This window comes from Lepidochelys kempii, chromosome 2 (genome assembly GCF_965140265.1).
Source record: "Lepidochelys kempii isolate rLepKem1 chromosome 2, rLepKem1.hap2, whole genome shotgun sequence".
Classification (NCBI taxonomy): Eukaryota; Metazoa; Chordata; order Testudines; family Cheloniidae; genus Lepidochelys; species Lepidochelys kempii.
Genome location: NC_133257.1, coordinates 144454972 through 144468431, shown reverse-complemented (window position 1 = coordinate 144468431; position 13460 = coordinate 144454972). Strand labels below are relative to the sequence as shown.

The 13460-nt window shown below is 41.2% G+C and overlaps 1 protein-coding gene across 6 annotated transcripts in view; it reads left to right on the top strand.

The window, feature by feature from the left end:
• ADCY2 (adenylate cyclase 2) overlaps positions 1-13460 on the top strand; it is a 434372-nt gene that overhangs the window by 355259 nt on the left and 65653 nt on the right. For all 6 annotated transcript variants that reach the window (XR_012157385.1, XM_073332378.1, XM_073332375.1 and 3 more), the window contains one exon: positions 13081-13218. Coding sequence is in view for 5 of the 6 variants with exons in the window: in XM_073332378.1 (XP_073188479.1) it covers positions 13081-13218 (138 nt within the window). In the remaining variant the exon portion in view is untranslated. The remainder of the gene's footprint in view (positions 1-13080; positions 13219-13460) is intronic.

Sequence of the window (13460 nt, the reverse complement as noted above, 5' to 3'; positions counted from 1 at the left end):
GTGCATTGTGTGAAAAAAGTATTTTCTTTAATCAATTTTTACCAATGTGCAGCCTTTCAATTTCACTGGAAATTGTTCCCTTTGTTCCCATATTATGAACAAGTACAAATAAGTGCTCTACCTATGTTAGGATATAGATATTCAGGCCTGTTTGCAAAGGCCTATACTTTAAGAATTTAGGTGTATTTTTATCACTTAGCTAATTATAGAGGTACAAAACAAGAATCAAAATCAGTCTGCCTGTTTATAGGCCTTCTCTCACTATGATAGTCTAAGGCCTTGTTCTTAGGCTAAGGCCTTTGGCTAAACAACAGGGGCAGCCATAAGCTAGGAAGCGAACGGTCACGTCCTCACCAGTCACACTGAAGTAAGGCGGTTTGGGGCTGTTAAAAAGGTGATCCAATCTATCACCTCCAGAGAAAGGGAAGAGCCTAGAAGATTAAAAGAAAACTTTTGATAGCATCCTGTCTGGCAAGAACTCTCTTATCAATAGCTGGGGTGTGAAATCCTCATTTCTGTGTTGTTCTATCACTGTAGTCCCCACTTCCCTATTGTTTGTCTGTATAATCTCTGTCTGGTTCTCTAATTGTTTCTGTCTGCTGTATAATTAATTTTGTTGGGTATAAACCAATTAAGGTGGTGGGATATAATTGGTTAGATAATCATGTTACAATATGTTGGGTTGGTTAGTTAAATTTCAGTAAAATGATTGGTTAAGGTATAGCTAAGCAAGTTTTACTATATAGTCTGCAGTCAATCAGGAAGTAAGGGGGTGGAAATTGGAATCATGTTTTGCTAAGGGTGGGAATGGAAACAGGGACACAGGCAAGACTCTGTGGCGTCAGAGCTGGGAACGGGGACACTGAGGAAGGAAACTGGAATCATTGCTTGCTGGAAGTTCACCCCAATAAACATTGAATTGTTTGCACTTTTGGATTTTGGGTATTGCTGCTTTCTATTCACGTGAGATGGACAAGGGAATGGGAGGGTAAAGGGATAAGCTCTCTAACAACCTACCTTCTCTTTCCCAATCCTTGTTTTGTATATATTTATCATACTCCCTTCTGTTATCTCTTCCCTAAAGTAAACAATTGCTCTTCATAAGGAATTTTTTTCCCATACCGATAAAGACATTGTCTTAACTTTGAAATGTCTATGCTCATATTTGCTCTTATTTTTAGTGATGCTGTTGTACTCGAGCTGTAAAGAGAAATTATTAATGTAATTATTATTAATTTGTATTAGGGTCGAACTGTTACAATGAGGTGTATGAGCTCATATTTAAATGTTTGGTCATCTTCCGTAGCAGTGATGCACAACCTTCACATCTGTTTACATAGAATTTACATGGTAATCAGAAATAATTTATTTAAAGGTATTTGCAATTCACTAGCATAAATAGCATTGTTAGTGCATACATCACTTACAAAGCTGGTAGAAAGACAACATATACTTCCAAGCAGTACAGAGGAAGTAGTGAAACCATTTTCTTGATTTCAAGCTTTACCTCCGCAGTGGTACACACATTATGCCAATGGTATTGCAAGTTTGAGGCTGTTAGAAGGATGCAGTGTTTTGATTAGTTCAGATTCTTGATTATAAGGTTTTCTTTATGAGTATTAACAAAGAGGACTGCACAAATAGTAGCCTACTTACATAACTGAATGTCTGTCACTTGGCAGTCATTTAGTCAATAAGGCCCCAGTCCTGTAAAGAATTACACATGTTCTTAATTTTAAGTACCAGAGTATTCCTGTTAAAGTCAGTGGGACTACTCACATGCTTGGAATAAATGTGCATTCTCTTTACAAGATCAGGGCATTAGTTCCTTTCACAAAACTTAGATTGGGATTTTAACTGAATTTTGGCCTGTTCTTTGAATTCGACTGAAAATAGCTATATCAATAACTTGTACATTTTTTTTTGCCTTGGTTACTCACTGTCTAACTCTGTAATTTACAATTTAATAAAATATTAGGATGTCTGCAAGATAAACGAAACAGTGACTGAACTGTACAAAATATGATTCATTTGCTTTCAATAAATAAAAGGTCTTCAATCAAGATATTCCAACCACACCTACCATGTCAAGGGTATGTGTGACAGTTCCTGTGACATTGTGTTTCAGCTGTGACATGATTGGCACATAAGTATGGCCATACTGTGTCAGATCATTTAGCCCAATACCCTGTCTTCCAACAGTGGCCAATGTCAGATGCTTCAAAGGGAATGAACAGAACAGGGCAATTATTCTGTCATCAAGTCCTAGCATTTGACAGTCAAAGGCTTATGGACACCCAGAGCATAGGGTTGCATCCCTGAGCAACTTGGCTAATAATGTTATTAAGAAGAAAAGGAGTACTTGTGGCACCTTAGAGACTAACAAACTTTTTGAGCATAAGCTTTCGTGAGCTACAGCTCACTTCATCAGATACATTCAGTGGAAAATCTAGATTTCTACTCCATACGGCTAAATTCAGTGCCTTGCATAATTACAGGATTCAGAGTGGCAGCCGTGTTAGTCTGTATTCGCAAAAAGAAAAGGAATACTTGTGGCACCTTAGAGACTAACCAATTTGTTTGAGCATAAGCTTTCGTGAGCTACAGCTCACTTCATTGGATGCATTCATGGCCAGAAGGTCACTGGGGACCCTGTCCAGAGACCTTTTTGGAATCCATGGGCCTGTCACCCCATTTCCAAATTGTATTCCAGGCACTCCTATTCGCTGATCTCAGAAAGACATGTGGCACCTACCCACTGAGCAGCACCAATTCCTGACTCTGGTACCAAGCTCAGTATTAGGCATCAAGAACTAGCTCAACAGGACCTTGCAGATCAAGAAATAGAGGAAGAGCATCTGCAGCCAATGCTGGTCTCCTCTTCCTCCTCCCCTGACATGGCAGTCACAGGAGGGTGTATGTCGCCTCCCCGAGATGACTATAATGCACATCAAGAATTGTTAAAGAGGGTTGCCTGAAGTCTGGGCATACAGGTAGAGGAAGTAAATGAATACTTTCACCACCTACCTCTCAATTTGGCCATTATGAACCCAATAAAGTGGCTGTGGCAGGCCCCTGCATGCCTTCCGCCCTCTTCTGAAAGGGCTGAGCACAAGTATTATGTGCCCACACAAAGTTATGTGTCCTTTACTTCCATCCCCATCCAGTGTCCTTGGTAGTATCCGTTGCCAATGAGAGGGAAAGGCAGGAGCATCAGGATGCAACCCCAAAATCAAAAGACTCAAAAAAGTTAGACCAGTTTGGTAGGAAAGTTTATTCTACTGAGTTGCAAACCAACATGCACTTTTAGGCAGGTATGACTTTAATGTATGGGACTCCATGCTGAAATTTAAAAACATGCTGCCAGAAGATGCTAGACAGGAGTTCTCCTCACTAGTGGATGAGGGAAAAGAGGTGGCAAGGGGCTCATTTGAAGCTGCTCTGGATGTGGCTGACTCAGCTGCTAAGTCTGTGGCTTTGGTAGTGGCCATGTGTAGGAACTCCTGGTTGCTGTCCTCTGGGCTCCTGCAGGAGGGCCAACAGATTGCAGGACCTGTTGTTTGAGAGTTCCTTGCTCTTTTCAGAGCAAACTGATGCTAAGCTCCCTGGGTTAAAGGACACAAGGGCAACTTCTAAGTCTTGCAAGTTGTACACACCAGGAAGCACTTCCAGCCTCAGCAACTTCTCTGGAATTCTGCTCTAGTGGTCTGACACGACCTACAGAGAAAAAAGAGTAGAAGTTATAGGCACAGACCACCTCCCCCTTCTGCCTGTATATCAATGCCTTCCATACCTAGACATCTAGAGGGTTCTAAGCAGGCATTTTGATGTGATGGAAAAAGGCTAATGTAGTGCCCATCTTTAAAAAAGGGAAGAAGGAGTATCCTGGGAACTACAGGCCAGTCAGCCTCACCTCAGTCCCTGGAAAAATCATGGAGCAGGTCCTAAAGGAATCAATTCTGAAGCACTTAGAGGAGAGGAAAGTGATCAGGAACAGTCAGCATGGATTCACGAAGCGCAAGTCATGCCTGACTAATCTAATTGCCTTCTATGACAAGATAACTAGCTCTGTGGATGAGGGGAAAGTGGTGGATGTGTCGTTCCTTGACTTTAGCAAAGCTTTTGACACGATCTCCCACAGTATTCTTGCCAGCAAGTTAAAGAAGTATGGGCTGGATGAATGGACTATAAGGTGGATAGAAAGCTGGCTAGATTGTCTGGCTCAGTGGGTAGTGATCAATGGTTCCATGTCTAGTTGGCAGCCGGTATCAAGTGGAGTGCCCCAAGGGTCGGTCCTGGAGCCGGTTTTGTTCAATATCTTCATAAATGATCTGGAGGATGGCGTGGATTGCACCCTCAGCAAGTTTGCAGATGACACTAAACTGGGAGGAGAGGCAGATATGCTGGAGGGTAGGGATAGGATACAGAGGGCCAGTGGAGGGCAACAAAAATGATTAGGGGACTGGAACACATGACTTATGAGGAGAGGCTGAGGGAGCTGGGATTGTTTAGTCTGCAGAAGAGAAGAATGAGGGGGGATTTGATAGCTGCTTTCAACTACCTGAAAGGGGGTTCCAAAGAGGATGGATCTAGACTGTTCTCAGTGGTAGCAGATGACAGAAAGAGGAGTAATGGTCTCAAGTTGCAGTGGGGGAGGTTTAGGTTGGATATTAGAAAAAACTTTTTCAGTAGGAGGGTGGTGATACACGGAACTGCGTTCCCTAGGGAGGTGGTGGAATCTCCTTCCTTTGATGTTTTTAAGGTCAGGCTTGACAAAGCCCTGGCTGGGATGATTTAATTGGGGATTGGTCCTGCTTTGAGCAGGGGGTTGGACTAGATGACCTCCTGAGGTCCCTTCCAACCCTGATATTCTATGATTCTATGATTCTGTGATGCTCAGGGATGCCATGCCAGTTCCCAGGATGCCAGACCCTGTTTTTGTTTTGTTTGCAAACTGTCTTTCCCATTTCCTCAGGGTTTTGTCCTGTATCACCTCGGACCCTTGGGTGTTGGGCACTCTAGAAGTGGGATACATCATCCAGTTTATTTCTATCCCTTCTTCCCACCCTCCCTTCCTCTGCCTCTTCAGGGACCACTCTCACAAAGAACTTCTGGTCCAGGAGGTTCAATTGATCCTTCAGTTGGGACACATAGAGGAGATTCAACACATTTAAGAAGGAAGATTTTCTACTCCCATTTCCTAATCTCAAAAGCAAAGGAATGTCTCAGACCTATCTTAGACCTGCATCAGCTTAACGACTATCTCAAAAAGATTAAGTTTTGCATGGTCACCCTGGCATTCATTATTCCCTACATGGATCCTATGCTGCCCTCGATTTAAGAAACACCTACTTTAATGTGTCAGTATACCAAGGGCACAGAAAGCTCCTCAGGTTCATAGTGAAGCACTCACATTACCAGTTCATGGTGCTTCCATTCAGCCTGTCTGGAGCTCCTCAGGTACACAAAATGTATGGCCATGATGGCAGCATTCCTGAGGAGAGTAGGAGTGCAGGTCTGTCATCACCTGGAAGACTAGCTGGTCAAGGGTTGGTCCAAAGCTCTAGTTATATCCAGTGTTCAGCTCTTTCAGTCAACCTTCAAGGCTCTAGGTCTTCTTATCAATGCAGATAAGTCTACTCTTTGCCCAGTACAGAGAATTATGCTGTTAGGGGCAGTGTTGGAGTCTACCCAGGCCAGAATGTTCCTCCGAGAATCAAGATTCTGGTCTAGTCAATCTTTAGTGACGGACCTCACATTTCATCCAGTCACAACACCCTGAAACTATATGGAGCTCCTAGGGCACTGGCCTCATTCACAAATGTAGTAGAACATGTGAGGCTGCACCTCAGACTTCTCGAGACTTAGCTGGCCTCAGTGTACTCACCAAGCTGTCTTCATCTGGACACTGTGAGTTCTATTTTCACTGAATTGGTGGTTGGATCCACTCAATGTTTGTGCAGGTTTTCCCATCTTCTGCCCTCAACCGTCAGTGACTCTGGTCTCAAACACTGCAGTTCTCAGGTGGGGAGCTCACCCTTCCCCCTCCCCCAAACTCGGGGTTTTTGGTCCTCGAGGGAGCTCACTCTTCATATCAATGTCAGAGAACTCAGGGTGATTTGTCTTGCTTGTCAGTCTTTCCTGCCTCATATCAGTGGGATAAACCAGTTTGTTCTTACAGACAACACTGCAGCAATGCTTTACCTCAATGGACAGGGAGGAGCTCACTTATCCCTCCTTTGTCAGGAAGCAGTTCACCTGTGGGTATTTTACATAGCCCATTCAATCAACCTTGAGGCCTCTTACCTTCTGGAGTGCAGAAGAAGCTAGCAGACTGCTTAAGCAGGTCATTTTCGAGTCACCACAAGTGATTCCTTTCCTCAGATTTACCCATATGCATTTGCAGTGTGAGACTCCCCAAATAGACCAACAGAAAAAGTCACCAGTTCTGTTCCCTGCAAGGCCACAGTCTGGGCTCCATTGCACATGCCTTCCTTCTACCCTGGTCAGAAAAACGTCACTATGTTTTTCCCCCAATCCCACTAAAGATCAAGTGGGACCACACTTGAGTTATATTAATAGACCCAGTGTGGCCCCACCAACACTGGTTCTCCTCTCTACTGGGCCTTTCAATGGCAACTCCAATCTCACTCCCATTGCACCCAGATCTGATCTCCCAAGACTACAGTTGGCTGCTCCACCTGAACCTACAATCTCTTCAGCTAATGGCCTGGAAGCTCCATGGTCAAACCAGAGAGCAGACTTGCTCAGAGAAAGTTCACAAGGCCTTACTATATAGCAGAAAGCCCTCCACCGTGGCCACCTACCTGTCAAAATGGAAGTGGTTGTCTATCTGATAATATCATGCCGGAGTCTCACTGATGCATTCATCTATACAGCATATACTCAACTATCTGCTGCACCTGAAACAGAAAGGCTTAGCAGTTTCCTCTATCAAGGTTCACCTAGCAGCAATATCAGCTTTTCACCCTCGTGTGGAAACCTGTTATTTTTTCTAATGACATGACAGTCAGATTCTTTCAAGTCCTGGAACGATTGTATCCTCAGTTAAGGGAGCCCATTCCCCCTGGGGACTTGAATTTGGTCTGTCTAAACTTATAGGACCACCATTTGAGCCTTTCACAACATGCTCCTTACTATACCTTTCCTGGAAGGTGGCTTTCCTAATTGCTATAACTTCTGCTGGAAGGGTTTCTGAACTGTGTTCCCTCACATCTGAACCACAAGATACAGTCTTCTTTAAAGATAAGTTGTACTTATACCTGCATCTGAGTTTTCTCTCTAAAGTACTTTCAAATTTCCATATGAATTGGTTAATTTATGTATCTCTTTTTTACCCAGAACCACATGCAAATAAGGATGAGCAATGGCTACACACTTTGGACATTAAACGATCACTACCATTGTACATAGACAGGCTCAAACCATTTCAGCAGTCCACCCAAATGTTTGTGACTACAGCAGACAGAATTAAAGTTCTTCCAGTATCCTCACAGAAAGAAAAGGAGTACTTGTGGCACCTTAGAGACTAACCAATTTATTTGAGCATAAGCTTTCGTGAGCTACAGCTCACTTAAAGCTTATGCTCAAATAAATTGGTTAGTCTCTAAGGTGCCACAAGTACTCCTTTTCTTTTTGAGAATACAGACTAACACGGCTGCTACTCTGAAACCTCACCTCACAGAGAAGTTCATCTTCGATAACGTCCTGTATCTCATCTCATTATTATCTGGCAGGCATTTCACCACCAGACAAGAGCTCAGTCCACAAGATCGTAAACATCCTCAATGGCATTCCTAGTGCAGATCCCTATTCAGGACATTTATAAAGCAGCAACCTGGTGCACACTTTCACTTCTCATTATGCCCCAACCAATATTCTAGAGATGATGCCAAATTTGCTTGAGCCATCTGTGTGTACATGAGCTCCAATCCCTCCTCCCATATTACTACTTGGGAGTCACCTGGAGTGGGCTGCACATGTGCAATCGCTCGAAGAAGAAAAAATGTTTACTAACTTTCCATAACTGTTCAAGATATGTTGTACATGTCCATTCCACAACTCACCCTCCTATCCTCAACATCAGAGTTTCCAGAAAGAAGGAACTGAGGAAGCTCTGGGTCTGCTGGGGCATTTATACCGACGCCAGTGGTGTGCGGCACCAGAGGGCTCTTGAACCACCCTGACAGGTACCCCGGAGGGAAAAATATATGGTGACTGTGTGTGGGAGGTGCACTCTAGAAGAGTGGAATGGATATGTGCAACACATCTAGAAGAATAACAGTTACGAAAGGTTAGTAACTGATTTTTCTGTTAATGCAACTCAGTCCTGAAATTCAGTGATCCCACTGTATTGGGCTTCCCAGAATCAAACGTTTGCCTAATTTTCCAATAGTACTGAACTGTGGTGGCTGTGTAGTGTTTAGCCAGGATTCAGACTACTCAAATTATTTCACTTATGTTCTGATATAATTTCATCTAGCACTATGCAAAATATTAGTCACAGAATTCATACTCAGCACCTGCTTCCTTTCAAGTTTGTCAGGGAATTTTTTGTAGAATTTTTCACATTGACAAAAAATGTGTCAAAGATGCACAAATTATTTCACTATGTGGATGTCAGCGAAAATGTTGGTGAAGCTTTTTATGGTGTATTTTTAAGTTTTGAGCTTTATTAGTTGGGTTTAATCATATGACACTTGCATGGTATTCCTTCAGAGTCCATGGTTTCAGGGTGGTCACAGAAGTCATTTGGTACTGCTTTCTCTAGCATTGAGAAGAGTTATCATCCATTAAAGAAGTCAGAAGGGGATGCCAGTTCACTGTATCCACCAAGTAGACAATATAAAATGGGGGAAATCCAGAATGTTTTTGTCACAGAAGAGAGGGACCGTTTAGGGTTGGAAGGCCACATAATTTGATGTAGTTCCTCATGAAAATAAATAGTTTGGATTAGCAGCTAAACTTTTGGATTTCCTACTGAAATGAACTTTTAACTTTATGGATTCCCTTTCACTACTTTTCTATGTATTTTTCCAGAGCTAAAGTTGGTGTACTACACATTTTTATATGTTCTTCTGCAGTCATTGGTCTGGTTTACTTTGTGCTATTATGTGTAGTTTTACTATATAAATATTAAGTTGTGCATTTCTTAGTTCATTGTCTTTGCACTCTCTCTGTCATTGGCTGGCACTCCAGCTGGGAAGATTTTAAAGTTTCAGGATCTTATGGCAAACTCACTCTAGACCATCTTTCAAAAGAACAAAATAGTACTATAGTATCACCTAAAACTTCTGTCAGAAACTAGCTGGTTTCATTAAAATTATCTTTATCACTACCTGTGTTTTCTGTACCGTGGAAACAAGATTACACACCCTGAATGTCAAAAGAGCAGCCAGCTTCTATATAGAGAGAATTAAGTTTTCAGGACCATCTAACTGTTTGTGGTACTTCTAAGCAGTATTTGACAATTAGGGGGCATGTACAGATCTCTAGGAGATCTGAATGAATCGTCATCTGAGGGTGTAAACACCACTCACTCTTTAACTATCCCTCAGTTCTTCTCTACTTTCAGAAGCTTTACTCTTAAGCTCCAAAGAGCAGGGACTGTGCAGCTCTCTAGAAGCAATCAAGTCGGAAAGCCAGAGATAAACTTTTTTCCTGAATAATGGCTAAGCACTGAGTCTCCCAACACACTATCTTATCATGATGCATTGTTGAGAGAATAGTAATCTGTGAAGGTATGAGCCAAAATCCATGTACCAGTCCTAAAGATTTCAAACATGGGCACAGTGTGAATGCACACTGTTGAAGCACACTGTTAACTGTGTGACTAGGCACATACTCCTACAATGTGGCTTAGTGGAAGCAACACATTTGTTAATTAGCCTAACAATTGTATATTAAACAAAGTTCAGAGAACTCTAACGTAAGAATGTGTTCAAATTACACATTTACTATTTGGCTACATTCCTTATGTAAAGCTATGTTACATTAGGAGAGCTACGGTAGACCCATGTTATAATCCATGCATTTTTGCTCCTAGCTTTTTGAGAACAAAACAGCATTTTTTTTTAGCCACCTCTGCAGTCTTGGAAGGGGAAAATGAAAGTCTTAAGAAAAGAGAGTGGTTTCAGCACTTTGAATTCTTCTAACTTAAAATGAATAATGGAACTGACTGATACACTTACCAAAATCAAGATTACAGTTTTCTTTTCTTCCATGGACGGATAGATCTTCTGATCTAAATTGGCTTATCTTCTAGAAGGAAGTTTTCTAAAAATATCTTGGTTTGGTGTACTATACAAAATGAAAGTTTGAAACTTTGTGGTGTGCTCCTAAAAGGTGTGTGGGGACTGGAAATAACCAGCTACAACTTTGTTTCTCAAGTCACAAAGTGGCTGTGTCCACATTTTTCTTCAGGTCAAAGGTAACAGTATACATAGATTCTACAGTATCAAGATGACACTAACAACAACAAAAACAAGAAAGGAACTTGATGAAAGCTCCAAAACAAATTCTGATTGATAATTTTTATTTGTTACACAATGTATTGATTCCTGAAATGTAATGTAGTCTCCAGAGTTTTTCCTCATAAAATAAATCTGCTCTCTGTATATGTAGTAATAAATATCACTATTGTTATAATAGAAAAGCAGAAGAGTAAATTTTAAAAGGAATTATACAAAATTCAGTCCATTAGCCTTTTAAAAATATATATAATGTCAAGTACTATTCCCGGGATGAAGAGCCCTGCAGGTACACAAGAGACTGTAGATTGTTCATATGACGGCTGACATATTAATGTATTCAGCTTGATTCAGTTTGACAGTGGATTTTAACAAAGAGAGCTCAGATTCACTGCACAGAACTATGGTACTGCACTTCTATAACCCTCTCCATCTAGAGAGAGCGGATCAACACAAATTGGCAGGCCAGTGTGAGTAAAAAGGGCATGTGGAGCAAAAGTAGGGCTGTTTTGTAAGGCAGGGGGATTCTGGGACTCGATTGTCCAAGTAATTGGATGTCAGTAGGTGGTGTACTGTGGCCATTGAACCTGCGCTATATTTATTAACTGGGAGTTTCAGCCCTGCTCTTAGGAGCTTCAGAGAATGTGTATTGCACGTATTCCTTGTTCTCTGCCTGTGATCTGCAAGTGATTCTTGTGGTGATTTTGTTCTGAGACCAACATTTCTGATTTAAGAACAATAATTTTGAAGTGCTCTGAAATCCACAGGCAGACTCAGATTTTATGCAGAAGTATTGTCTGGGACATTAGCATTACTAAACAGAGGGAAAATGAAAGACTCTCAATAAGCAGTTGGGGGAATGTAATCATGATTCACGCTTTTCACCCATTTCCTGAATAATGGGGCTGATTGTGATTGAAGGAAGGCAACATGTGGGGTTATTATCTGTAAGGGTAGAATGATAGTATGTGTATTATTGGCATGTTGGAGCAGAGGGCAGAGTTAAGGTTGTGTTGTGGATTGGTGTGTACCTTAACTTTTCATTTCCTAGCTTTCAGAGGTTTGAGTGTAGCTGAATTTGACATTTTAGAAGGGCACAATGTACTATTGGGCAACTGTAACTGTGTTAATGAAGTCTTTGGGCACAGAATGTTGTTTATGTTATGTGAATATCTTGTGCCTCCAGACTTTGTGCCTACATGATTAGAGGCCACAAGGAAAAAAATTTGGTGCAGACTGACATAGGTGGAGGTAGATGCAATAATATTTTTTTGCCTTGTGTCTGAGGAATGTTAGTGTTAGTGCCAAATTGTGCCTTCTACATGCATGTCCACCTGCAGAACCATCTGCAATACACATCCAATTTACTTCGCGGCTCAAGTGAGACTATTATCTGAGCTGTCATGTTTCTTTATTTTGCCAATGGCTGAAGAGAGGACTTCAGTTTCCTAAAATGTCATTGCTTTAACTTTAACAAGCACCAGCAAACAAGTCTTTAAAACTAAAAAGACTAAAAATATGTTTTGAATATATATTAAAAAGTCAGCATAATATTTATATCATTATATGGGGGAATGAATGTTGGGAGATCTTTGTTGCTTTCTGTTTGATCCACTTTCTGATGTTTTTTATGGACTACTTCAAATATATCCATTTAAAAGGCCTCAGTCTTGCAAACAGATTTGCATGGGCTGATTCCTGAACCTGCATTGAAGAGCTTAGTTTATGGCTACACTGCACAGTCAACCCGGGTAATTGGCACCTGTGTCTGAGCACCCATGTTAGCCTCACTTGGATGTGAACATCCCCACAGCAAAGCCCTACTTGAATTACTATGTCCTTACTGTTTCCGCATTTGCCCTTGAGGGAGGGAAGGAAGGAAGGGCCTGTGGGGGACACAGATATCTCTGGTTCTTTATGCTGAGATGCTATAGGATACTTTCTCAGTCATTTGTGTCAATTGCGGGGAAACTTGCCCATCCTGCAGAGGGAGTTGTAGGAAGGGCATTAGAGGACTATCAGCACTGGAGTGTTTTTTCCGTGTGTCCTTACAGTAATGAGAGTGGGTTCTAATCTATATCCTTGTTTGTGTAAACTAGCCTGGGCTTAAAGCACCTCCAAACCTGGGTCTTAGTTTTTTCTGTGTGAACGGTAGGGGCAAAAGCCTGAGTAAGAGATCTGGGTAACTGTGCAGTACCCTTAGTTGTTTTTTTAAATGCCCAGAGGCCTTCAGGCATTGGTTATTTTTTAAAAAAGTTTAATAATAGTGATGATGATGTTGATTTTATATTCTTCATTATGCTTTATTATTTAGTAATATTGTATTGTGGGTGTTTAATAAACTATAACCTAGTTTGCAATCTGAATCCCTGGACTGATATTACGTCAAGAATTTTCTTAATTTATAAGAAAGATAATTAACCACTGTGGCAAGATAACAGTTGAACACTTCTGTGCAATGTTCTTTTGAGCTGATTGACCTACATATTAATGCCATTCAGAATTGTGATCATTCTAATTATAACCTAAAGGAACTCGTAGGAATTAAGAATACTCATGCTGTTATGTGTTTCATATTTTCTATACTTAGCAATGCAGCAAGAAAGCCTCAGCTTCACTGTTGTGGATTTTGAAGTCATCTGGAATAATTGCAAACCGTCCCTGGCCACGAATCACTCTCACATTGACCACTACTACTATAACATTAACACTGGCCATATTCAATATGGTAAGCATAACGATGTTTTGTTTCTCTTTCTGCCCCAGTGAGGTCTATTTTTATTTTTATGATCTACTTGGATGACATTTTAAAGTTGTGGTCTGTAGATATTTCAGTCAGGTGAATAGTAGTAATGGCCTTCCAATGACTCAGAAATTCAAAGCAAAGCAAACATACAGTATAGTGGGGGTGATCAATTCTGACCTCTGCGTATGAGACGTTCTCAACAATAATTCAGCTCTTGGACATGT